Raw genomic sequence first — 27,195 nt, 5'->3', positions numbered from 1 at the left:
ACAGCTCCAAGCATCCAAACCATAAAATGACTGGTAACCAAACAGATTGGCCAAAACATTAGCTCTTTGAAAATAGCTTCCACTAGACCAAGAAACCAACTTTTGTCAAAAGGGATGTTTGTGGAAATGGGCTATTGCTTTTCTGGATTCCCTATCCACATAAATTGGACTGCAACTCCCATAAGGTTTTTTTATTGAACACATCTGCAGGGCATCAGAGTGAGGAAGGCTGGACTATGGTGGTAGAGCACATTTTTGCATGCAAAGGTCACCATGTTCAACCCACTGCATTTCCCTGTAGGGTGGGGAAAGACTCCTACCAGTCAGTGTAGACCACCATTCCCCAACCTGGTGCCCTCCAGATGTTTTGCACTTCAGTACCAGCCAGCAGGGGCCGTGGGAGTTGCTGTCCAAAACATCTGGAGGGCATCAGCTTGGGAAGGCGAGCATAGACAATATTTAGCTAGATGGACCAGTGACCTGACTGTATAGTAAGGGAGCTTCATATGTTCCAGATGTTTGTGCACCCCCCCCAAACGCATGAGTTCATGGCAGAGTCAAAATTCCAACCAGAGATGCTGCGTAAGCATTTTGGGTTTTACATGTTCCAGTTTGTACCTTGAATGGGGGAATCTGGGCCAAAAGACTGCTAGCAAAACACAATACAAAATTAAAACTTAGCGATCAATTCAAAGAGGCTTCCATCATTTCATAGGCCAGCAGCGTAGATCTCAAAAGGTCAAAGTGGATTTTACTGCCTAGTGATGTGGATCTGGCATGTCTCCCTTAGAGGGGAGTTCCACAAATTCCCTGTCTCCACCCCCCTTGCTTTCTCTTCAGTACAGATGTGCACAGCCTCAGGCCTGGGGATCAAAGTGGTCCTCTGGGGGTCTTCCCCCTTTCCCCCAACCATCAATCGTTCAGTGGTTTCATGGCTTTTGTGCAGTTTTTCCCCGTTGTAATTGTGAAAGTTTGAAATACTTCTCCTAATGCTTTGTTACTGGCGATAAGAGCTCGACGCTAAAATATGCTGGCATTTTAGCCACACCCCTTTTTTCTTTGGCCCCAGCAGGCTCCAAGAGCTGCTATGAAATGGAATTTGGCCCTCCTGCTAAAAGGGTTTCCGCACCCATTTTTGGGAATGCCAACTTTACTGGTAGCGGTGGAGCTCTTGCAATCTCCGCTCGTGCTGGGGGAGCTTGGCTATGAGTTATGTACACCGGGTGGCCCGAAAGTAGATCTCCAGGTGTTCTGAACTTCAACTCCCAGAAGCCCCTGCTAGCATGGTCAGGAATGCTGGGAGCTGAAGTCTCAAATCATCTGGAGATCTACTTTCTGCCCACCCCTGTTGTAAAGGATCCTGTGCCTTCCTATGCTAGGATGGGGCGGTGCCTTTTGGTTTTACCAGGGCGTTTCAGCCAGGCCTGTGTGTTCCACACAAGCATGGCACATTGGCACAGAATTCTGAGGTCCAGAGTAGGGTAGTACCCAAGATTTCAAATCTCACTTCTTCCACAAACTCCCTTGGTTGCCTTAGCAATGGCACTGGGTCTTGGCCTTCTCTGCAATCTGCATTTCGGAGTAGAAAATAATATTCACCCAGGCGGAACATTGGCCTGACCTGGGAAAAGGCCATTTCCTTTGCCTGTTTCATTTACTTGCTTGCTGGCTTACTTACAACATTTGTATACCACTCCACATCTAAACAGATTCTGGCATGGTGAACAACAAGCGATAGGCCCCTTCCAACTATTCTAATCATCATCTATTCTATGATTCTATAAAGTGAACAAAATGTTTTTTAAAAAATGAAACTTGATATTACAATTATTCTTTAAAAAACAGAGTGCCAATTAAACCAAGGCTGGTCAGCCAAGGAAGGCTTCCTGGAAAAGAGCTGTTTTCAGGAGGCGCCAAGAACAACCCAGTGTTGGTGCCTGCCTGACCTCCAGAGGCAGGGAGTTCCATAGAAGGGAGCCACCACACTGAAGGCTCTTCTCCGGGTGGAATCTAGTAAGGCCATAGGTCCATGTGAAACCACCAGGAACATGCCCTCTGATGACCTCGGTGACCGGGCAGGTTGGTAAGGGAGAAGGCGCTTTCTCAGATATCCTGGTCCAAAGTTGTTTAGGGCTTTGTACACTAGTACCAAAACCTTACACCTGGCCCGGTAGCGAATGAGCAGCTGGTGCAGTTCCCCCCAGCAAAGGAGCTGCATGCTGAAAAGGGGGCAGCTCCTGACAACAGCTGAGCTGCTGCATTCTGCATTGGCTTCAGCTTCCGGAGCAGCCTCAAGGGCAGCCCCACAGAGAGCGCATTGCAGTAATCCAGTCTTGAGGTTACTGGATCCCGTACCTCTGGCCAAGTTGTCCCCGCCCAGGAGAGGCTGTAGCTGGTGAACCCGCCACAGCTGGTAAAAGGCACGCTGAGCTGCTGCAACCACTTGGGCCTCCAGTGACAGTGATGGATCTAGGAGCATCCCCAGATGGCCCCAGGTTCTTTCCTTGCTACCTGCAGTTTGAAGGATCTCAGGTAGCAGGTGATGGGGAAGGACCTCTGCCCCGAGGCCCTGGTCCGGTGAAAATATTGGGTTAGACAGGGATAGGCGACTCGGGGTCTTCCAGATGTTTCGGACGACAGCGTCCATCCCTGACCATTGGCCATGCTAGCTGGGGCTAATGGGAGTTATAATCCCAAGCCTCTCGAGGGGTCCATGTTGCCTATGGGCTAAGTGGCTAGCAGGCTGACCAAAGGCAGCTTCCTAATGTGGGGGTAGTAATGAGCCACCGCCGCACTTCCACTTCCATCGCTCAGAAGCGAAGAGCACTTTCGAGCCAAACCTTTGGCATCCGTGACATCCTTCCCCTGCAAGACCTTGGCTGGGGCGGGAATCGCATCACACACTAGTCATTGACTTCTTCCAGCTGCACCTCTTATTTATTTTTGCTTTGTTTGCTTTGGCCCTGCCCCCACCTCCCTGGGCAGCTTCACAAGAGAGCAGAGGTAATCCACCTGGTGCCTTCTGGGTGTTTTGCACTACAGCTCCCATAATGCTTGGTCATTATCCATGCTGGCTGGGGCTGATGGGAGGTATGGTCTGAAAACATCTGGAGAGTGCCCATTTGTCTACCCCTGGAACAGAGAAGTAGAAATACAACAGTAGAAGAAAATAATGATAAAACAGCAGCAATTAAATCTGAAACCGCAGTTGGGGCAACCGCATAAAAAAAGCAATGGCGCGATAGAACGCATATTTAAAGGCCTGGGAGAATAAGAAGGCCCACACCTGGTGCCAACACGACGTTGGAGTAGTTACCAGGCAAGCCTTCTCAAGGAGAGTGTTTCACAACTCGGGTGCCACCAGTGAGAAGGCGTGTTTTCCTTTTCCCCACCTGCTGTATCCCTGACATACAGCAGACGAGGGCCTCAGTGGCTCTTCTGTCAAATGGCTGGAGCTGATTTTCTGTTCTTGTGCTGGGTGCACCTCCCTTGCGAAAATTAGTTGCGACTGATGTGCCCCATGGAGTTCCATCATTGAGTGAACTGCCTTTCTTGGAATGGTGGCCCTATGCTTTCCATTTTTAATGCTGGCATTTATAGCCCTTATTCTTGCATGGGTAGCTTGTGTCCCTATTATTATTATTATTATTACACCATTTTTAGAAAGAACAGGTCTGATGGGTCCCTGCCCCAAGTGTCCTACAGTCCCCCAAAGACAAGGAAACAACAGAAAAGGGAGGTAAATGGGGGCAGAGGAAGAATATGTGATTATTTCGATTTCTTGTACTTTGGCATCGTTACAATAAAGTATGTAGGCTAATGTGTATTAGGTTTCAGTGAGGGCCAGTAGCTTGAATGGCCAAGAAAGGAAGAGATCATGAACAGTGTCTGCTGTCTGGATCGGGAAGCACCAATGCCAGAGGGAATAGGAGAAGTTAAGCTGGGAGTGGGTGTGTGTGGAGGCAGTGAGGCTATCTTCTGTGGCTGAAGCACAGAGGCGCTTGGGCCTGCTGGGGTCCCAATCCAGGTCGTTTCCCCCGCCTGCCAATCGTTCGGTGGCTTCCCGGCTTTTGCGCAGGTTTTGTCCGCCATTCTGATTGTGAGGGCTCTCGGAGGGAGGTGTGGTGCATTAGGGCGAGAGACATGTTGCAGCACCTGTCTGTGCCATCCCTGTAAGTGTGGGGTGGGACACTCAAGGGAGTCTGTGGGGCCCAGGGCCACGCTTGCTCCCTGCCTGTGGAGAACCAAGGAGTGGACCTCTCTGTAGCCCCCATGCCTGGTTCTGTCCCTTGGCCATGCTGGCCTGATGGAATGTTAGCAACTGGTTCCTATAGACATGGGTGATGCTTTAAAGCTCAGGTGGGTGACGTGTGGCCCTCCAAATGGCTTGGCCTACAACTCCCACCATTGGCTGCGCTGACCAGGGCTGACCAGGGCTGATGGGAGTTGTAGTCACAGGCTTCCTACCCTTGCTTTACAGAGTGATGAGCAGGGTCTGTGCCTCAAGGAGTTTACAGTCTTCTAACGTTCAGGGAACTTGCAGGGGGGGGGGCGGGGGCAAAGGCAAGAATAAACTAGGGTTGAACATGAGCAAATGTCCTTAGGCTTACTTTCCACTGGGGTGAGGGGATGACTAGGAGTGAGCCATAGGGGTATTGGGATGGGGCTGCTTGTCCTTGCCAAGAATGTGTATTCTGTAACACCCTCCCCCCAAGACTGAAAGCGTAGACATCTTTAAATACTTTCAGCCCCTTTACTCTGTATTGCAAGAGCACGCTCAGGTCTGGCATTGTGGACTGGCACTGTTGGACAGATGCTGAGGTCCAGTGCTGACCTACTACAACCGAAGGTCAGCAGCTCTTGCTGCCGGCAGGGAACCCTCTCCCCCCCCCCCCCCCGGCTATGTGCTTGCTCCTTGCAAGTTGGCAGGCACTCCTAATCCCTGCAAAGGAACAGCCTGTGATTGTTCTGCTGCCCTCTTCTTCTGGGTCTAATCCCGGCCACTGTGCTTGACCCCCGGAGACCACTAGTAAGTGCCTTTAGCTGCTTTTTCGCTTGCTCTCTCCACGTGGGAGGCAGGGTGTGTGTGTGGGGGGGGAGGAGGGCATGCCAAAGCCCCTGCAAAACCTGGAGCTAATCCAGCGCTGGTGGGGTAATCTGTGTTTAAACAAAAAAACAGGAAGAGAGGGAACTTACAAAGGCCCAACACTCCCCCCCCCCCACACACACACTTTAACTACATTCGTGTTCTTGAACTCTGCCAGCATGCCAGAGGTTGCTACATACACTTTTGAGTTCATTTTGCCAAATGTTTGAGCCATTTTCCAAACTGATCATTGCTAGATCGCATTTAGAAGCTGGACTGCCTCGCTAAATCCGCATGGAAGCACTCGAGTTCTGTTGGGTGGCCTGATGCCTGCCTCGTATGGTTGACTTCCCGCCCTGCTGGAATTTGTTTGGCCCATTTAGATTTACAAAGCGAGAGTTTCTTCTTGATCTCTTCACACAGATTAGTTATGCTGAAAATGTCTGGCATTTGCAAACGGTATTTCTGGTAGTACTTTTATTTCCCAGGTACTCTTCTCCCCCCCCCCCCACTCAACCCCCCCCCCACCGTTGTAATTCTGCTTGAGTATTGGAAACTAAGCTTCTTCATCACCACCACCACCTTTACAAACCTCAGTGTTCTTTAAGAGAAATCTGTGCTCGATTTAGAATGAGCAGGGTTGGATAATACTGCAGTTCATCGTGGGTTATTTAAAAGAACCCTCTGATAACCCTAAAACCGACCATGGGTTAGGCAAGATTTGTTGCTCCTTGCAAGCCCACGCATAACCCACGCTTGCTGGGTTTGCACGTCATGACAACCCTCAAGTGGGGGTTGTGTATTCAAAATGGTGGCTCCGCTCTCCCTGCCCCCCACACCGCAGCCTGTCTGTCATGTCATTCAAACAGCTCCAATGTTGCTTGAGTTTCCCTTGAAGGAGAAACCTTTTGGTATCTACAGTTGGTAGAGAGGGGATAGAGGGCTGTCTTCAAAAGATTGAGGAAGCCAGCAGGGTCAAGGGACTTTTAGCCACAAACAGACCACACTTCTACAGCCCTCTTGGTCTTCAACTGGTGGGCTGATGAGTGATGAGCAAAGCTGGAAAAGGTGCAGAAAAGGGCAACTAAAATGATCAAGGGGCTGGAGCATCTCCCCTATGAGAGAAGGTTACAACAGCTGGGATTGTTTAGCTTGGAAAAAAAGAGGGTGAGGGGAGACATGATAGAGGTCTACAAAATGGTGTGGAGAATGTGGACAGGGAGACATTTTTCTCCCTCTCTCAAGATACTAGAACCTGGGGTCATCCTATGAAACTGATTGGTGGGAGATTCAGGACAGACAAAAGGAAGGCATAGTCAAACTATGGAATTCACCACCACAGGATGTCATGATGGCCACCAATTTGGATGGCGTTACAAGGGGGTTGGACAAATTCCTGGAGGAGAAGGCGGCTATCAATGGCTACTAGTCTTGATGGCTCTGTGCTATTTCCAGTACCAGAGGCAGTGAGCCTATGTAGACCCGCTGCCACGGAACATGGGTGGGAGGGTGCTGTTGCGCTTAATGTCCTGCTTGTAGGTTTCCCGTGGGCAGCTGGTTGGCCATTGTGTGAACAGAATGCTGGACTACATGGATGCTTGGTTTGATCCAGCAGGGCTCTTCTGATGTTCTTCTGGGTCCCTTCCCCCTCCAAGGAGTTTACAGTCTTAACTTTCAACAGTATTGGAGATGATGAAGGAGGAGGCGATGGGAGAGTGAGCGATAGGCAAGAGTAAATAAAGGGTGAATGTGAGCAAATTTTCTTAGGCATAATTTCGGGAGGACATCCTGACATTGTCCACCAGCTTCCTAGGTAGTCTCTTCCACTGTGAAATGGTTTATATAAGGTCATAACTTCTGGTGTAGCCTTCCCCAACCTGGTGCCCTCCAGATGTTTTAGACTTCGATTCCCATTTGCCCCACCCAGCATGGCCAATGGTCAGGAACGTTGGGAGTTGTCCAAAATATCTGGAGCACAGCAGGTTGGGGAAGCCTGCTCTGGAGGACAGCAAAAGTGCTCCATCATCTGTATGACAGCCTGTGAAGTGTTTGTAGGATGCTATCATCTCTCCTCTGAATTGTCTCTTCTCTAGGATAAGCACATCCAATTCTTTCAGCCTTTCTTCGACAGGATTCTGTCACATATCAAACTAGTGTTACCCCATCACCATTTTCTTTTCATTTTTTTTTTAAAGCAAGAAGTCAAAATGAGAAGAAAGACATTAAAAAAAATCAAAAGTGGGTTCCATATTACAGTTGTGCTAAACCCCGGTTGCCTGTCATCTGACTGCTGCAGTTGTCTTGAAATACCCATCTTCTCTTTCCACCAAGATTTGGCCCCTGACACCATATCCATTCTAGGTTGCATCCTTTCTTACGTTGCTGTAGAATAGGAGCGAGGAGACTGTTTCCCTCCAATTGGGGTAGGTGGAAGTTTTTAATTAATATTGTTAGCCATCTTTGCGAAACAAAAACCAAAAAACCCGATCAAGGCAGTGTGCAACCTTTTAGAACAACATCTGGAGCCAACAACATCTGGAGGGCCAGAGGTTCTACACCCTTGCTGTAGGAAATCATTTTGAGCCTCTGGCAGCATTTGTTCTTGTGCGCGGCCGTCTTCAGCAACCCAAGAGGTGGGGAAACATATTTGGCAATAATTTCCCCTTAACTGTTTTTCTTACAGTTGTGTTCATCGTGTGGCAGCTTAGTGCTCCATCGCGCCGGAATAGCACCGTCTCTGTGTATGCCATGTGAAATGGTGGTCCCAGGTCTATGGTGTGTCTGTGGGGTTTTGGCTTGTGAATGAAAGATCCTTACCTTAAAATACACTTCCTGCTTGATTGAAGGGAAAAAGCAACAACCCCAACCTCATCCAAAGCAAGTAGGTATAAGCTGCAGACTGCAAAGGCCTTTGCCGTTTTGGCACTTGATGTGAAAACCTGTGTAGGGCATTATCCAATGTTGTCACAGCGCTGGCGCTGATGATGTTCTACGACGCTAGCACAGGAAAGCAGTGGTTTGCCACCCAACCTCACCTGCCACTTTTCCTCTTTGCCTAACAAGTGCTAATGACCCTGTGCAAGCATCAGCTTACACTAGTCATTAGTATTAGCGGTGTGACAGCATTGGATACGGCCCTTGAGTTATTTGTACGCTGGTTTTTAAAGAGAGGAACCATCACAGAGCGGCTTCCTAAACTTCATATAAACACAATAATAAAACGATAATCTCAGACGCAGCATTAACTTTGAATAAAACCAGCTAACAACTAAAACAATATCCCGTAAGATACAAAAACTCCCAATAAATCGATAAAACAGTAGCTAAAACCATCTCGATTCAGCGGCCCATAAAAACTTACCTTAAAGGAGGGAAGGCACCCTCAAAGCTCTTCTAAATGTCTGTAACGGTGGGGCCCGATACACCCCAATTGACGATGCGTTCCACAGCCTTCCAGCAACTGGGTCCCCATGCTAGCAAGGGGAAGCTGGTGGCAGAACCGTGAAGCAGACTGCCTTGCTTGCTGTAGGGCAGGGGTGGGCAGAAACTAGATCTCCAGATGTTTTGGACTTCAGCTCCCAGCATTGCTGACGATTGCCTATGCTGGCAGGGGCTTCTGGGATCTGATATCCAAAACATCTGGAGATCTAATTTCTGCCCACCTCTGCCCTAGGACAGCCTCCCCCAACCTGGCACCCTCCAGATGTTTTGGCCTACAACTCCCAGCACTCCTGTCCATTAGCCATTCTGGCTGGGGGCTGATGGGAGTTGAAGTCCAAAACATCTGGAGGGCGCCAGGTTGGGGAAGGCTGCCATTTGGGTGGGTTACATTGTGAGTCATGCCTCTCCCCCCCCCCCGACTAGTTACTTGTAAGAGGTATGCAGGCCCCACTGCAGCATCCCCCAGTGCCACAAAATGTGGGGGTGTCCCCTCACCTAAGGGGCTTCTGAAGAGCACTGTTTACATACATGGAGGGTAGGTCTACTGCTGGCTCTTAGCTGTGGAACCTCCAGGCTCAGAGGCAGTATATCATAGAACAGGGGTGCAGGACCTCAGGCCCAGGGGACACATCTGGTGTTCCTGGGGTCCTAATGCCCTCTAGTGTTCCCCAGTAGTCCATGCCCCCTTTTTCTGTCCCCACACCCTTTCCTCCAGCTACTGTTAGTTTGATGGTTTCCCATCTTCCTCCCCCCATTTTAGAAGGTCAAAATGCCCCTGCGAAGGCTTAGTGACTGGCTGGAAGAGCTTTAGGCTAAAATATGCTGGTGTGTTTTGCTCCGCCCCAAATGCGGCCCCTGAGAGCTTCTCTAAAGTGGAATTTGACCCCTGGGCTCAGAGGTCCTGCACCCCTGTGATAGAGTGCCAGTTTTCAGGGGCAGGCAGGGGCATCACGCTCATGCTTTCATCGTGGGCTTCTCGGGAACATCTGGCTTGCAATGGTTGGAAACAGGTTGCTGGGCAGAAGATCCTTCGCCTCCTCTAGTTGGGGTTTTACTTTTCAGTACTGCCTGCTAGGACCAGGTGCCTTGTGGCTTATTATTTTTTAAATACTGAAAGAGGTGCAGCTGTGTTACATCTACACCTTCCCTGTGGCAGAGCATAACGTGATGACTCCTTCACCGGTGACGTGCTCAGGCTGGAACTGTAGGGAAGATCCATACAGTCGCTAGAACCCTTTTTCCCACGTTACACACGTAGCTTCGGGGGTCAGCAACTGGAAGCTGTTAGGCCAAATCCAGCCCCAGATGGGGAGTACTGCCTGTTCTTTAGAAGCCCAGCAAGAGACAAAAAGGGGTGAAGGAAGTGGTGTCTAGCAACAGCCGGTCACTGGCAATGAAGCAAATTGGGCACTTTGGGTCAGTGAATGCCACCCACATGCTGGGTCCGGAGGCCTGGCAGTTGCACGGGTGACCGAGGTACAGCCAAATTTCTCCCCCTGCAACATACACAACTTGGGATCGGAGGAGAGTCAGTTTGGGTGGGGGCAAATAGTGGAATTCTATGGGCGGCTCCATCTGTCATTTATTAGAGGCATCAGCAAGCTTTTCTTTTCTTTGGAAGAAGAGAAAAAAGGGAGAGAGCAGAAGGAAAGCTGAGGGCTGGCAGGTGCAAAGGAGAACAGAGCACTTCTTCGTCCAGGAGTTGTGTGGCAGAGTGAATTTCAGTACATTTTGCTTTTCTCACCCCTGCATGACAACCTGGATGCCAAAATTCCCCCTTTGGCACCACAGTTAAAGGCACATGATCTTTGCCTTCTATTTCCCTGGAGAGAGGAGTAGAGCTGTGCATATAACACTTTAAAAAAGTCCCAGGTTGTAGCTTTGGATTGAAAGTGTGCCCTGTGTGTGAAAAGGCTGAAGATGGTTGCCTTAGATTACATACATGAAGCATTCCAGACACTTGCAATCTTCCAAAGGAGAAGGACTACCAAGCGAGGCAGGCTTGGAAAATCTTGAAGCATCCCAAAGCCGTGTGAGCCCCTGTTACACTGGGCCAATTCCTATCTTTGGAACTATTGTTATTATGCCCAGCAATTTTTTGAAGCGTTCTATGGCGCAATACTAACCATAGTCTCACCAAAATAAGTCTCCCAATCTCAAAAACCCACAGGACTGAAGGAAGAATGGGAAAGAGAAGAGGCATGTGTGTGCATGTTTCCAGTTAAGATGGGCTAAATTTGGGGATTGGGTCACCAAAATAAAGGATAGATTTAGGACAAGCTGAAGAATGGCAGCAGAGGAAGAAAAACTTGAGGAAGCATTTTAAAAAGCAAAAGAGAGGGGATGCTGAATATTGGGAAGAAGGCTGGAAAATCCAAAGGTGGCTTTTTTAAAAAAGAAAAGAAAAAAAGGAGATACTAATGAACTCTTGGAAATTGCAGCTGTGTCTTCAGGAGTATCAAGAAAAAAAATGCTGGATGATTTAAACATCTCTCTTCTGGGGTTTTCCTCCCAAACTCCCAGAATTCAGCGGGAGTTCATATTGTATTTTTAGATATATTTATACCCTGCTTTTCCTCCGAGGAGTAGACTGGCTTAGCGGCTTCCTGTCCAGTCACAGCTGGGAATTGAACCTGATTAACGTCAGTAGTTGACTTCATTTGGGCCTTGGTTGGTCCCAACCAGGGGCATGTTACCTTTTTGGTTTGGGACGTGGTTGCAACTTCCAAAGTTGCATCTCCCCTTGGAGGATGCGGGCTGTCCCCGTCTTCCAAAGTTGCATCTCCCCTTGGAGGATGCGGGCTGTCCCCATCTTCCAAAGTTGCATCTCCCCTTGGAGGATGCGGGCTGTCCCCGTCTTCCAAAGTTGCATCTCCCTTTGGAGGATGCGGGCTGTCCCCGTCTTCCAAAGTTGCATCTCTCTTTGGAAGATGCGGGCTGTCCCCATCTCATCAGCAGCCTTCTGAATTGAGGACAATTTGGGTGCTAACATTCTCGCAGTGCGACAGGACAGAATTTGAAAGAGCTAAGAACAGGCTTATATACATGATCAGTGATAATTTGGAGTCAGAAATGGTTTGTTTCATAGCCTGAACTGACCACCATTGGAAATGACATTAGTATCTCTTTCATGGTAAAGCAACAGGACTAAAACCTTCATAAACAAAGTGCCTTTAACTTGCAGCCTCTCCTAAAGCTTTAGATGACTGCCACTGAAGCCTCATAAACTTACCTGTGTGAAGCATGCTTGCTAATATTACACAATTCACTATTTCAAGCCGTGGTGGTGAGATTACTGGAGCTTCTCATCACTGGAATCCCTGCTCAGCATCCACCTTATCTGTAAGACTTCTGCTGGCATTTGCCAATATGGTTTTAAGCTTGTCTTTACAGTCTTAAGGCCTAGGAAGCCAAGATTCTCAAGATGTGGCATTCTGAGCACCACCTTTGCCCAGGATGGTGCTAGGCAAATGCAGAAAGTTGTTAGAACTGGCTGTACTGAATAGTAGTTGCCTTGATGGCAAAATAATGTGGCGAGGCCTGTATGGCTGTAGAAAGAAACTTGGCTAAGGGCGCAATCCCATGGCTGCTAGTTGGTGGCTAGATGGCCATAGGATAGGTCGGTTTCCAGGAACCGACCTCCACCCCCTCCCACGCTGCCTCGTAGGCAGTGGGGAACGGCCCTGCTCTCGGAAGAGGAGCGCGGAGCAGGGAAAACAGGGCATTCCTGGGGGTGTGCTGGGGCTGGGAGGGTGGGAGTGCCGTTCCAACGCTTCCTATGCGTCGTCCAGCATCCGCCCCCCTGCTCCGACTTCCCATGGCTAAGCCAAAATCGGCCATCTAGCCGCGAATGCAGGGTGGCTGAAGCACGGAGGAGATGATCCCCTCTGTACTGCTCCTGCCTTGCATTGGATAGGCGGCCGCCTCCGAGTTCGGAGGCGGCCACCTATCCCGATAGGATTGTGCCCTTTATGTATCATTGAATTCCATCAGGAGCCTTACTGCCAGTCCCACAGACCATTTAAGAGAGCAGTCCTCTGCCCCCTAGACCACGTCAGGGGGGACATAGGATTGTTCGGTTTCTGGGATCCAAGCTTAGAGATAGGGCTCTGACCTTGGAGCCCAGAAACTGCACTCCCCTCCTCTGCCTTAGAGCCAGCGAGGTTCTAGCTACATCTCAGTGTTCAGAAATGGAGCTCAGAGACAGGGAAAAGGGGGTGGTCCCGGGGGAGGGGAGGAGACCTTGGAAGCTACATCATGCAGCTTCCTGTGCCCACCCCAGCCTCTTTCCCGCCCACTCGGAAGCGCCCGTCTAGCAAAGCTGCAGGGTGGCTGGAGCACAGAAGCGAGGGCCGCCTCTGTGCTCTGGCTGCCCTGCGTTGGATGCTTGGCAGCCTCCAACTTCAGAGGCTGCTGACTATCTTCATAAGACTGCGGCCTAAAATGCTTTATATACTACTGTATTGCACTTCCTTGTAGTAAGTAATACAGAGGTCCCTGGTGCGGTGACAACTGACTTCTCCAAAATCTCCTTTTCTGAGACCTAATTAATGTCTTTTAAACATTTTCTTTGGTTAGAGTCAATTGAGGTTAATCATCTTAATGATGAAAAGCTAATTAATATGTCTCCACTGCTACTTTCTCAAAAATGGGAGTGTTTAAAAATGACAGGTTGCTGAATCCATCAAAAGTGTGTGTGCATCTGGGATGGGGGAGAGGTTGGGGGAGAGGTTAGGGTAAACCAAGGCACTTGTTCCATAGTAGCTGTCCTCAATCACTGTGAAAATGTCTAAAAGGCAGACAAGGAAGAGAGTAGGGTCCGAAAGCGTGCAGGATGGACGTTTGGAGACAACCAAATGAAAAATCAAGAACCCAACTCGGCTCTTCAGGCTGCTGAAAGCCTCTGCCCACCACGAAATGTCATGCAAGTCCCCCAGAACAGTGAACGAGGCAAAGGAGTGCTTTACAAATGGGCAGTTACACTCGAGGAGCTGGAGTGGGCTGTATGTCTCTGCGGAGGTCAAACACCTGAAATGGACTCAAGAACCTGGCACCTGCATTCTGGGTCACCAGGGAGGTTGCAGACGCAGAGTCCCCTAGCTGCAAGGCCTCTTGGCATGTAAACATCTACAGATGTTTCCCTTGTGGGATTGGTGCTGCTACGCTGCGGGTCTCCGTGCTCTAGACATTAGGGGCTAGGACAAGCCTGACACCCCACCAGGAGGTCGTTTTGGGTGGCATCACCGGGGTGCAGGTGTAACAAAGCAGCCTTCTCCAACCTGGTCCCTTCCAGATGTCTTCTACTGGCATCACCCCAGGCAGCATCTACTCTGGGGATGGGCAATATGTGGCCATCCAGATGTTTTGGCCCACCAACTCCCATCATCCCACACCATTGGCTATGTTGGCTAGAGCTGATGGGAGTTGTCTCGTCTGGAAGGCACCATGTTGAGAGAGTGTGCATTAAAGGGCCATAGCTCAGTGACAGAGCACCTGTGTTGCATGCAGATGGTCGCAGGTTCGATCCCCGGCATCTTCAGTTAGGGCTGAAAAATCTCCTGCCTGAAACCCTGAAGAGCTGCTGCCAGTCAGTGTCAACAATACTGGGCTAGATGGACCAAGGCTCTGACTCAGTAGAAGGCAGTTTCTGATGCTCCTATGTAATGGATGGACAGCATTAAGGGAGTGAGACTGCACCACCGCATCACATTCCCCCCTCCCCTTTCATGTTCAAATCCTTGCCATCACTACCTGTAACAATGGCTCATGCCTATACTGACTTTAACGTTAACCAAGGCTTCCCCTGACTTCAACCATGGTTGACATTAACCAGTTTCCTCTGAAACTGAAGCTGGTTATTTACGCTTAAAATAACAACTGTGTGGCTGTGTATGTAAAGGGGGGCAGTCACCTGGCATTGGTGGGGTGTGGCGGGCAAGTAGAGGGCAGGGGTTTCGCTTGTGTCCCCAAGCACAGTGCTTTATTCCCATAGAAATGAATGGTCACCGTGAACTAATATTTATTTATATCACACCCATCACCAATGTATGTGGTGCTTTTAGAGAAGCAATGAGAAGGCAGGTCTCTGTCCCAAGGAGCTTACAGTGCAAAAGTGCGTAAAGGAGGCAATTAAATGGGATGCGCTTGGGGGAAACACCACTGGGGTGAGCCCTAAAGCTGAGCCTTGCCTAGGGTTTCCACAACCATCACAGACAGAGCCCACTCCTACTTTGGGTGCAACTTTTTCACAGTGCCATCCGACACATGTTTACTCAGAAGTGCAGTCCGTCTGGGTTCTACGGGGCTTGTTCACTAGGAAGTGTGTCGGATTGCAGCTTTAGTTACGTTAGACTGAGGCTGGAATTTGGGGGACTGACGAAAGTCAGGTTTTGCTTCCAGCATAATTCTCTGCATGCTCGCTCTTAAGTAAGTTCCACCGAGTTGAATGGGACTGGCTCCCAAGGAGAAGCATGCTGGGGGTCACAGCTTTGGTTTCTGAAGCTGTAGCATCGTCCATCCACAGCATAGAAGTCATGGACATACAATGTCTTGTTTTGGACATCATCCCCGTTCACAGTTGGCCGGCATGTGCGTCTGTATACCACCATCGACACGCATGGGGCTTTACAGAATAACGTCTGCAAGGCAGATGACTCCTGCTCCAAGGAATTTGCAGTCTCAAAGTTTGGCCGGGGCAGCAGGAGATGGGGACCAAAGGAAGGGGCGGTAATGGGACAATGTGAGCAAATGTGGTTATGCCGGCTTCCTCGGGTGTCATGGTTAGGGCTGCAATGTTTAATCAGTCAGCCTTCCCCCAACCTAGTGTCCTGCAGGTGTGTTGTCTACAAGTCCCATCACCCCCAGTGAGCATGGGGATGTTGGGACTTGTGGACCCACACACCTGCAGGGCACTAGGTTGGGGGAAGGCAGATTAATAGTTAAGAAAAACATTGAATTGACTAAAAGGGTGACCTCATTTAATCAGGCAGCAGAGTTTAAACCAAAACTATTTTTAATACAAGTACTTATTAGAACTACAGATGACAAGCACCACCTTGAAAGAGGCATTATGCCATCTTTCTCCCTCTTTGTGTAGGAAATAATTCCTCTTCTAATTCATGCCTGCTACACAGGTTTGCTTTAGAAATATTGTGTCAACCCATTTGCAGATGTAATCAATAGGCTTGCATATGATTCATTTATTTAGTTTTTAATTGAGTTGCAGCAGCCCTCCTGTAACTACGTAAGCTTTCATCCTGGGAGGAGTTCAAGGTGTGCCTTCTACCTCTAAACAGGTATTTGGGCTTGGGAGGGAGGGGAAATTTGCAGGTTCTTGCCATGGCAAGATGTTCATTACCCATTAAAAAGCAAGCAAACTACGGGTTGAAGCTTGATTTTTTCCCCCTGTCATCACTGATGCCCAAACCAAAAACCAACCAACCACTATTAAACAACAGTAACAGCCTTTTGCCTCCTTAACCCTGGTAACCTCAGCTATACACAGAATGGGATTTTGCACATGTTGGACAGAAACAAGCGGATCAAGCCGCGGCCAGAACGATTCCAAAACTGCAAAGACGTCTTCGATCTGATCTTGACGTGTGAAGAAAGAGTCTATGATCAAGTAGTAGAAGGTGAGTTCTGCCCCCGGGGAAGGTGCAAATGCGGTTTGTTTGGGATTTCAGCGAGGCTAGCGCAATGAGAGCCAAATGTCGTATAGCGGTTTGGACCAGGGAGACCTTCACGTAGATCTCTCCCTCTCTCTCCTCTTTCAGAAAGCAACCTCCTGGCTACCCGTAGCACCTTTTCCCAAGCACCGTTAATGGGACTGACCCAACTGATAGCAACAGAACGCAGCTCTAATTAGGTTTACGTGGCAGTGGCATGCTTCCAGATAGCACAGTATTTATGATGCCTTCACATCCTGCTGTTTCTTCAGAGAGATCTGGGCAAGGGCATGTTAGTTAGACCGGCCCGTTGACTCTTGTGGCTGAGCAAAGGTTTTTACCTGGCTCTCTTTAGTCCAGCACCGTTCACAATGGTTCAAACAGAGGTACAAATAGGAGCTGGTTAGAAGAGCTGACATCTTCTTCTCTTGCTTTTCTGGCCCAGTGTTGGTGTCAGATTTGGGGTGTCTGTGTCTTGGGCAGGAGTCCTTGAATCATAGAATCATAGGGTGGGAAGGGGCCTACAAGGCCATCAAATCCAACCCCCTGCTCAGTGCAGGAAGCCTGGTTCCCAGGTAGTCTCCCACCCAAGTACCAACCAGGGCTGACCCTGCTTAGCTTCCAAGATCAGACGAAATTGGGCTCATCCAGCCCTTTGCTCGACGTCATAGAATCATAGGGTGGGAAGGGGCCTACAAGGCCATCGAATCCAACCCCCTGCTCAGTGCAGGAAGCCTGGTTCCCAGGTAGTCTCCCACCCAAGTACCAGCCAGGGCTGACCCTGCTTAGCTTCCAAGATCAGACGAGATTGGGCTCATCCAGCCCTTTGCTCGACGTCATAGAATCATAGGGTGGGAAGGGGCCTACAAGGCCATCGAATCCAACCCCCTGCTCAGTGCAGGAAGCCTGATTCCCAGGTAGTCTCCCACCCAAGTACCAACCAGGGCTGACCCTGCTTAGCTTCCAAGATCAGACGAAATTGGGCTCATCCAGCCCTTTGCTCGACGTCATAGAATCATAGGGTGGGGAGGGGCCTACAAGACCATCGAGTCCAACCCCGTGCTCAATGCAGGAAGCCTGATTCTCAAGCGGTCTCCCATCCAAGTACCAACCAGGGCTGACCCTGCTTCTTCCCAGGCACATCAAACCATGAAGATCCCTTTTTGATTTCATAGAGTGCCCCCTCCTCCTTGCCACTATCACTGCCACACATTTGTTCCTGCTCTTCTGCTGGGCTCAATTGGCCCCACTGCCCAGAAGGAGGGGGGAAGGGCAAATAGACTAGAGGTGGACGGACTTCAGACTTGTGGGATCTACTTTGGGTTTCTCTTTTTACTTGAAGCTCAAAATCCACCAACTACAGCCTGCAAAAGGCATGCATGTCAAACGAAAGAATTCTGAGCTGGGATTTGTTTTTGATTACCAGAACGGAATGTATCTTCTAGTCCCGCTGCACAAAAATCCACTCCTGGTCACCCCTAGCTTTCTTCGTTTCAGCAGTACCATTTAGGGCAGTGGGGAGTAATTTTGTCACTGTGGTGGTTAAATAATTAGGAGTTGCAAACCCTTGGCGATCTGGAAAACACCTAGAGATGGACCAGTAGGTCCAGATCTCCTTTCTGACCGCTTCTGAAGTAGAAGATGCTGCCGCTGTTTTCTTGGCGATTGTCGGGAGGTCGCCCCTGCTGCCTTCTGAAATCCTCAGGTAGCTAGAATCAACACGCAGACAACAGGGCTCTTTTCCAAGGCTTTATTCCCATTCAACCTAATGACGCTTACAGATGGTAATTGCTTGATCCTGCGAGTGAGACTTAAGAGAGCTGCCTACTCAGGGGTTCTAGCCTTAGGAATCAGTTGATCTCCATTTGGAGGGGAAGGCGGGAAACTGCTGTACTTATGAACTAGGAGGAGAGAGTCCCCCCCTTTCCCGTGGGGCATTGGGGTGCCGCTGTTGCCATCACACCAAGCGGGCTGAGCGCCGCCTCTCAGCGCCCGCCATCTCGCACTTGAGGGTGCGCTGGCGCCTAGCATCCAGAAACTGCTGTTGCGCCTCCCTCTCCCTGCCAGGGTCACTATCACTCTCAGGAATGTGTACTGGGAGGGGCTTTCCCCCTGGCTGCTCCTCTGAAGCACGCACGGGTTCCTCTCCCACGGTTTCTAACTCTTCCTCAGAATCAGAACTGCTTTGGGGCTCTCTGGGCTCCGATCCAACCCTGACAGCAATCGAACCCGCAGCAACAGCAAGGAGAAGCAGAGTCAGCAGTGGCGTCCCTGCTAGCTTGAGCGCCTCAGCAAGTTCCCCACGGTGCTGACCCTCGGTGCCTCTCCTGTCCCGAGTGTACACCTAATGTTGTTCAAACGTAAAAAGAATAACAGAACAATTACAATATAAACAAAAGACATCATCATTGTAATGCAAAGTAACCAAAAACGTCACCAGAACACCAAAACAACAGATGAAAAGCCAAGCGCATTATAATGGCAGAAAAGCTGAATATGAGCCAACAATGTGATGTGGCTGCAAAAAAGGCAAATGCTATTTTGGGCTGCATTGACAGAAGTATAGCTTCCAAACCCTGGGAAGTACTAGTTCCCCTCTACTCAGCACTAGTTAGGTTTCATCTGGAGTACTGTGTCCAGTTCGGGGCACCACACTTGAAGAAGGATGCAGACAAGCTGGAGAGGGTTCAGAGGAGGGCAACGAAGATGCTCAGGGGACTGGAAACAAAGCCCTATGAGGAGAGACTGAAAGAACTGGGCATGTTTAGCCTGGAGAAGAGAAGACTGAGGGGAGATAGGATCGCATTCTTCAAGTACTTGAAAGGTTGTCACAGAGAGGAAGGCCAGGATCTCTTCTCGATCATCCCAGAGTGCAGGACACGGAATAATGGGCTCAAGTGACAGGAAGCCAGATTCCGGCTGAACATCAGGGAAAACCTCCTGACTGTTAGAGCAATACGACAATGGAAACAATTCCCTAGGGAGGCGGTGGGCTCTCCCACACTGGAGGCATTTAAGATGAGGCTGGAAAACCATCTGTCAGAGATGCTCTGACTCAGATTCCTGCATTGAGCAGGGGGTTGGACTCGATGGTCTTATAGGCCCCTTCCAACCCTACTATTCTATGATTCTAAGCTGCATGCTGAACCAAAACAGGTCTTCAGTGGAATAGGATGGGTGGAAACTTGACTCCTAATGAGAAACCATTTACTTACTTACTTACAATATTTATACTGAGAGCCAGTGTGGTGTAGTGGTTAAGAGTGCTGGACTGGGAGCCGGGAGATCTGGGCTGTAGTCCCCACTCGGCCATGGAAGCTCACTGGGTGACTTTGGGCCAGTTGCAGACTCTCAGCCCAACCTACTGCACAGGGTTGTTGTTGTGAGGCTAAAATAGAGAGGAGGAGGGTTATGTACACCGCTTTTGCCTCCTTAAGGAGGAAAAAAGGCAGCATATAAATGTAATAAATAAATACACCACTCCACATCAAAGATTTCGGAGCGGTGAACAGCAAGATGAAAGAATAAAATGCAATCATTAAAACAATTAACACATTTTAAAAGAAAATGTTTCTATACAATTAGATCGTGTAATGTAGTGTTGTGTAGTGTTTTTTTAAAGCCTCCTCCTTTCCCATTCCCAGTAATGCAGGATTTGTTCTTAAAATAAGACTCCTAATCCTTCCTTTCACCCCCTCTCTTTTTTTTTAACTGGGAAGTAAAATTAACCCCACCCCTTAACCAGGCCATTTTAACTCAAGCGAAGTTTAAACAGCCCAGTGACATGTTGACAGGTCTGCCTCTGTTCGTCCCTGTGACTCCTGGCTGTGCCGCATCTCTCGCTCTGATGTGGCAGATCTTCTTCAAATTAGGAAGCAGCCAAGCGAAGGCGGTTGTCTCATGAATAAAAAATGGCCGTGGATGGGGTCCCTGGTTGGCGAGGCTCTGCCCGCACGCCAGGGCCGTCCACTCGGCTGCCACAGAGCACGGAGTGCATTAAAGGGAGCTAGCGTGGAACTTCCTCCAGCGGCGTTAATGAGTCGCCGTGCCGAGAGACAAATGGAAGTTCCACTCGGTTTCAGCTCGCGTTGCTCCGGAGGACGCCTCCTCTTCCAAATAGGGTTCATTTTATAGCAGCTGGGGAAGGGAAGGCCCTCTGTTCTTTTCCACCTTTCTTTCTCTCCCCCCCACCCCGCCAATCTGGTTAACGCAATTTCTTCAAATAAGTAGCACACAAGAGAGCCCGAAACCCCACCAGCGTCTCCCGCTGTGAGCAGATGATGAGATTTTAAAGCTGGGCCCATCTCGTGGTGCTCAGCCTGATCTCTGGGGAGGGAAATGCCACCATCGTTAAGCTTTCTGAACAACATTTTGAGGCTTCAGAACCCGTTAACATTGCCTTGAGAACAGTGTCAAGGCTCTACGTTCTGAAGTGTGCAGGATCGACACTCTGGGGTACCGGCACTGACGTTTCTGTCCCACCATGCATCCTGGGGCTGAAATGAGAAAATACAGTCCTTAAGAACAAGACATTTTTAAAAATGGCCAAAGAGCGCTTGCTGGCACAGCTGTGTCCTCCAGATGTGTTGGACTACAACTCCCAGCATGCCCCAGCCAGTCATCTGGCTTCACTCGGTGAAGAGAATGGGGAAGGACCATAGTTGAGTGGCACATCACCCGCTATGCTTGCAGAAGGCCCCGGTTTCAGTCCCCAGTATCTCCCATTAAAAAGGTTACGCAGCAAACAACGGGAAAGACCCTTCTCTGTTGAGGCCTTGGAGAGTTAGTAAGTTACTTACTTACTTATTTACTTAAAGCATTTATATACCGCTTCACATCTAGATTCCAAAGCGGTGAACACTAAAATATGAAATGGTAAAAAGATAAAAGAAATAAAACACCACATTAAAAATGGTTATTTTTAAAAACTGTGTACCGATAAAAAGCATGGCTGGTCAGTCAAGGAAGGGTTCCTGGAATAAAGCTGTTTTCAGGAGGCACTGGAAATAACACAGTGTTCTCACCTGCCTGGCCTCCAGAGGCAGGGAGTTCCACAAAAAGGGGGCCACCACAGTGAAGGCTCCTCTCTGGGTAGACTCCAGTTGGGCCATAGGTCCATGTGGAGCCACCAGGAGTTGCTGTCAGTCTGAGTAGAAAATTCTGGGCGAAAAGGCCAGAGAGTCTGAGCTTGCTACAAGGCAGCTTCCTCTGTTCCGCATATGCTTGTATGATTTTGATTTGAATGTTCTCCTCCATCATCCATCTGCAGAATGGGGTCTAGTCCATGGAAGCTTATGCCAGTTTTATGCAAACAGCCTCCCTCTCTGTGCATTGTGGGAATGGACCAGCACCGCTGGTTCTCCACAGTTCTAATTCTACAACTGATGATGAGGCATGTATGTCCACCTTGATGGACCTGTAGAAAGGTGGTTAAAGCGAGCCACTCACATTGCAGTTGAGCGGGGTTTCAAACCGCACCTCCTGCTGAATGAGCCCCACTACAGGATAACACTCTGCCATGGTGCTAGGGTCTACTGATGGAGCTGAGTCCATAACTCTGCCTTAGCCAGTGTACTCGGGGCACGGGGCGCAATTCTGTGGGAGCACGAGGCACGGGATGTAGCTTCGCGCACAGAATTCAGCTTCTTGTAAACTTTCAGCTTTCCCTCTTAATTTTTTTAAAAGACAAGTTCCTAGGTCTTACGGTTGCGGGGATAGTTTCGTAAGCAGGTGGGCAAGGACGGCCAATACCTCGGGAAACCAGCATAAACCCTGCGAAATAGGAATGTCAGCATTTGGATAGCTTGGGCCCAGAATTTTAGCTCTTCTGTGCTGACTGTGTTCGTTGGTTCTCTCTCGCTCGTGCGCGCAGACACACACCCTTCCCTGACCCGGAGATGGTTTAAAAGCTTGTTTGTTTTGCTTGCTTCCCCCTAACGTAGTTGTGGTGTTCTTTTCGTGTGTGTCATCGCAGATTTAAATTCTAGAGAACAGGAGACGTGTCAGCCTGTGCATGTGATAAACGTGGACATTCAGGATAATCACGAGGAAGCAACATTGGGAGCTTTCCTTATCTGCGAACTGTGTCAGTGCGTAAGTATGATGTTCTCCCCCCTGCCCCCCCTGCCCCCGGGGCACCAGAATCATGGAACCATAGGGCGGGACGGGGCCCACAAGGCCATCGAGCCCAACCCCCTGCTCCGTGCAGGAAGCCTGATTCCCAGTACCAACCAGGGCTGACCCTGCTTAGCGTCCGAGATCAGATGAGATCGGGCGCATCCAGCCCTTTGCTCAATCTCATAGAATCATAGGGTGGGGAGGGGCCTACAAGACCATGTAGTCCAACCCCCTGCTCCGTGCAGGAAGCCTGATTCCCAGGCGGTCCCCCATCCAAGCACTAACCAGGGCTGACCCTGCTTAGCTCCCGAGATCAGACAAGGTCGGGCACACCCTGCCCTTTGGTGGTTGTATAAACTTAGTTGAATGTGGAGATTAGAACATGAGACACCCCCTCCTGGATCAGATCACAGATCACATACTCCAGATGTGTTGGACTGATAATCCCATCATCCCTTGTTGGGGATGATAGGAGTTTTCGTCTAAGACCTCTGGAGGGCACCGAATTGGGGAAGTCAGGCTTAGGGGTGAAGGTAAAAATCTGATGTTGAACACAGTCAGGTTGTCACCTCTGCACTGCACTCTGTCTGTGTGTCTGTCTCTGTCTCGCTTTCTCTCTCACACTCTCTCTCACTCTCTCTCTTACACACACACACACGTGTGCGCGCACGCACACACCCAGCTGAGTTTTAAGTGTGTCAGCAAGCCTGGGGCAGGCTTGGGAATCAAGCTGCCCTCTCCGAAGGGTCCCACTCCTGCCAAAACTAGGCCATTCTGTCTACGTCTGAACGAACTAGCCAGGAAAAGCAGAAGGCATGAGCCCGTTGTAGGGTTGCATTCGCTCTGTGGGCACCTCGTTGGGGCCAGTTATAAGTTTTCATGCAGAATGCAGCTTCCTGGGAGAGTTTCTGCTTTTGTTGTTGCTTTTTTAAAAAACAAACAAACACATCCTTCTAGCCCACATGGGTGACTGTTTAAAATACACAGAGAATCAGAATGGTTTAGGTGCCAGTGGGTGGACAATCCATGCGTCCAGCTCAGTCATAGGGCTTCTACGCTGTCTGTAATTTAGAATAGTGGAATAATACCTACCCAATGTGAAAATACATATAGACCTAGGTGATAATAGTTCATCCCTGTGGCCATCTGAAGAACCTCAGAGGGCCAGATTTTCCCCCGGGCCCATCCAATTCGCAGAGTTCCACTTTGCCCAATTCTGGATCCAGCCATATAGATGTAGATATGTGTATGTGTATACACACACATACACATGCATTCATACATGCATATATATATATATATATATATACACACACACACACACACACACACACACACATATATATATGTACACACACACACATACATACATACATGCATACACACACACACACACTTTAAAAAAAGCTGCTGTCCAGTTTATTTGTGTGTAGTCAAATAAAACTCCACAGACCTGGTTTTCAGTAAATAAATACAGTTGCCTTTCCTCTTGTGTTTTTGTTTGCAGATACAGCATACAGAAGATATGGAAAATGAAATAGACGAGCTGTTACAAGAATTTGAAGAGAAAAGTGGAAGGACTTTTCTGCACACGGTCTGCTTTTATTAAAAGCACACCCGTCTCCTCCTTTAGGCCTTACTGCAGACGAAAGAAGCATGTGTTAGTTCTGATTCTACTGGACTTTTCTCCCCTCCTCGCAGAGAGTGGACTTGCAACCAATTTCATTGTTGCTGTTTAATGTTTCTTTCCCCGCTATGTGTTTTTTGGGTTGTTTGTTTTTTAAATGTTGGTTTGGGTTTGGGAGGGGGAATGTTTCTGTACAGAAACACAAAAACGAACTTTGCGTATAAAACTGAAAGACATTCTATACCTAAAGGCTGCTTTATTTAAGAGATTACAAATCAAGATTTTTTTTTAGCCCCTTCCCTTTTTCCTCCCCTCCCCCTTGCTTCCGATAACCTACTTGAATTATTCTAAGTAAGGTTTTAATTATAAAGAGAATATTTCTGAGACAATATCATTTATATTTTCCAGCATAAAGAACTTATCTTATTTCAGTTGTTTGGGTTTTTTGTTTTGTTTTTGCTGGGGGGTCAGGGCGGGGGGAGATACTTTTCTTTTAATGGAATAGACTTGGATGGCTGGGATATAGAAAGGTATGAATGGGATGATGAATATCTGTATAATATTAGGAATGAAATTGGAAGTCTCCAATAAATATAAATGGCTCAATTTCTGACCTGTTTCTTGTTAACACAAATGAATATAGATGTACAATTATGCAGTACCTGATGTGTGGTACTTGCAGGAACTGGGTGTCAACATCCATCTCACTGGGCTGCTTTGATAAACATAAATTATATGTGTGTATAATCATCCCACTAATAGCAAACTGAGTAGCTGTCGTGCCAACCAGTAGGGCAGTGAAATGGGGCAACACAGATACACGGCAACAGCTCTTGCTTATTCATCAGCCTTCTTTGGAGCACGTGCATAAAGCTTTCCCGTAGGAATGGAATGTGGTGGTGTGTAGTGGTTAAAGCAGGGGTAGGTGATCTGCTCTGCAGTTGGGACTACAACCCCCATCAGCCCCATCCAACATGACTAATGGTCAGTGATGATGGAAGTTGTAGTCCAAAACATTGGGCTGACTATCACTGAGTTAGGGGGGGTGGACCTCAGAGACCTGGGTTTAAAGCCCCATTCAGCCATGAAACTCATTGGGACTTGTTATTTGGGCCAGTCATTCATCTTTCAGCCTAGCCTACTTCACAGGGTGGTTATGAGGATGTCATGGAGTGGGAAGAACCGTATCTGTTGCCCTGAACTCTTTGGATGAAGGTTGGGATATCAGCATAATTAAATAAGGGTTCAATCCTATGTGGGTTTAGACAGAAAAATGTCATACAAATCCCAGCATTCCTGGGAGTGCTGCGACTTTTAGGACTTTTTTCTGGTGGCTGGGGAATGCTGGGACGTTTAGGACTTTTTTTGGTGCCACTGGGGAACGCTGGGACATTTAGGACTTTTCTTCTGCTGGCTGGGGAATGCCAGGAGTTGTAGGACTTTTTCTGTCTAAACATACATAGGATTGTGCCTAAATATTAGAAAAATCTAAAAGCTCTGACAGTGAAAGAAACATCCCTTTCAACAAGGTGGGACGGGGAAGGTGCTCTCCTAGACAGTGTAGCTTGGAAGGGAGAGGAAGCCCCCCCCCCCCCGTGCTGCTGTGCTCAAGTTGGGGGCTTCCCTGAAACCTCTAAACGCCCCCACCCACCCACCCCAGCATTCAGGCTAGCAATAGTATGCATGTACATGCTGCTGTACTGTGTTGGACAGGTTGTGGGAACTCCTACTCCTTCCCACCCATGATTACTTCAGCAGGGAGGAGGGAGGTCTCAGCCCTCCCTTTGTGCTCACGTGCTGTCCACCTGTCTGTTTTCAAAACCCGATTAGAGCAGAGCAGCTTTCTCCCCACCCTGCCGCCTTCATTTCGCATTTCCTTATTAAGATCAGCAGTGGTGGCAGACAAGCTTCTCCCCTTACAATTTATAGCTGAAAGACATGTGGAACTGCAAGTCCCAGCATGCTCTAGGCCATGCGCTCAGATCGTTGGGGCCAGCAGTGAGGGCCAGCTGACCTTGACATCCACAAGAAAGATCCAGAATCCTTTGCAGCATCCCAAAATTCTTTGCAAGGCCTCAAAGTCTGCAACTTCCATGGTAGACTTCCCTTGGCGGGCATGTTGATGTGGGAAGCCCTCTTGACCTTTTTAAACTGAAAGTTTGAAAACCACCAGACTCTGTTAAGGTTAAACAGAATTCCTTTTAAAGCACAGAATTGCCCCCAAACTAGTTGGATAAAATGTGGCAGTAGATGCAGGTGGTACTGCGTGAATCACCTGATGCTGTTGGCTGTGAGAGTTCAATGAGCCTCAGCTAGGCCTCTCTCACCGTTGGTTTCATTATATTTGGCTGCGGTGCTATGGAATGTCTATGAACATTGCAGCTTCTGGGAACTTGGGTCGGCACCCTGGATCCCTCAGCTTAAACTGAGATGTGTTCTGCATGGGATTGGTTCAGACTACTGTGAACGGTGCTCTACCCCTTTCCTGGTTGCCCGATGGGCAAGAAGGAAGAGAGAGAAGGGAGTGGCAGAGAGAGAGAGAAAGAAGGGTGGCTGAGAGAGAGAAAAGATGGTGGAAGAGAGAGAGAGAAGAGGGTGGCAGAGAGAGAGAAAAGGGGGTGGAGGAGAGAAAGAGAAGATGGCAGAGAGAGAGAAGGGAGTGGCAGAGAGAGAAAGAAGATGGCAGAGAAAGAGAAGATGGCAGAGAGAGAAAAGACAGTGGCAGAGAGAAAAGGGGGTGAAAGAGAGAGAGAAAGGGGGATGGCAGAGAGAGAGAGAGAGAGAAGGAGTAACCCACCAACTTAAGGTTGTGGTGCTGCTCACCGCTGGCTTCAGCCTTGCCCACCACTGACCTGTGGTCCTTGATGGATTACCTGCAAGGGAATGTAGCCCTTAACAAACAAAAGGTTACCCATCCCTGACTTAGGTGGAGCAGTTGGTAGGAATGGGAGAAGAGGCAGCAATATTGCAGCAATAGTCAACTGTTAGTCTTTTGGTATGAATGGTCCATAGCTCGGAGAGAGAGGAGGGTGGCAGTGGTCGATGAGCGTGTGTGAAAGGCGATCGGACAAATCCATGGACGATGAGGCTGTCACTGGCTACTAGTCATGATGGCTGCATATTGCCTCCAGTATGGGTGGCAATAGGCCTCTGAACGCGAGTGGCTGGGGAACCACAAGTCTGGAGGCATTTTGTTGGCCGCTACAGGAAACGATGCTGGACGAGACAGGTGTTTGATCTGACCCAACAGGATGGTT

General features: G+C 49.0%; 1 protein-coding gene across 2 annotated transcripts in view; it reads left to right on the top strand.

Annotated features, from left to right (window-relative positions):
- Positions 1-24,689, top strand: part of SSU72 (SSU72 homolog, RNA polymerase II CTD phosphatase) — a 57,084-nt gene extending 32,395 nt beyond the window's left edge. The window contains exons 3-5 of one of the 2 annotated variants that reach the window (XM_084821820.1): positions 16,022-16,161; positions 22,169-22,283; positions 23,819-24,689. In XM_084821820.1, coding sequence (XP_084677946.1) covers positions 16,022-16,161; positions 22,169-22,283; positions 23,819-23,852 — 289 coding nt within the window. In that variant the 3' untranslated portion in view covers positions 23,853-24,689. Of the gene's footprint in view, positions 1-16,021; positions 16,162-22,168; positions 22,288-23,818 lie in introns of both variants that reach the window. The other variant, XM_084821819.1, reaches the window with a different exon arrangement.
- The last annotated feature ends 2,506 nt before the right edge of the window (positions 24,690-27,195 follow it).

Source organism: Heloderma suspectum, chromosome 15 (genome assembly GCF_057233095.1).
Source record: "Heloderma suspectum isolate Gila_16-S chromosome 15, 16-S_ref, whole genome shotgun sequence".
NCBI lineage: Eukaryota > Metazoa > Chordata > Lepidosauria > Squamata > Helodermatidae > Heloderma > Heloderma suspectum.
This window is presented reverse-complemented; position numbering and strand designations above follow the sequence as displayed.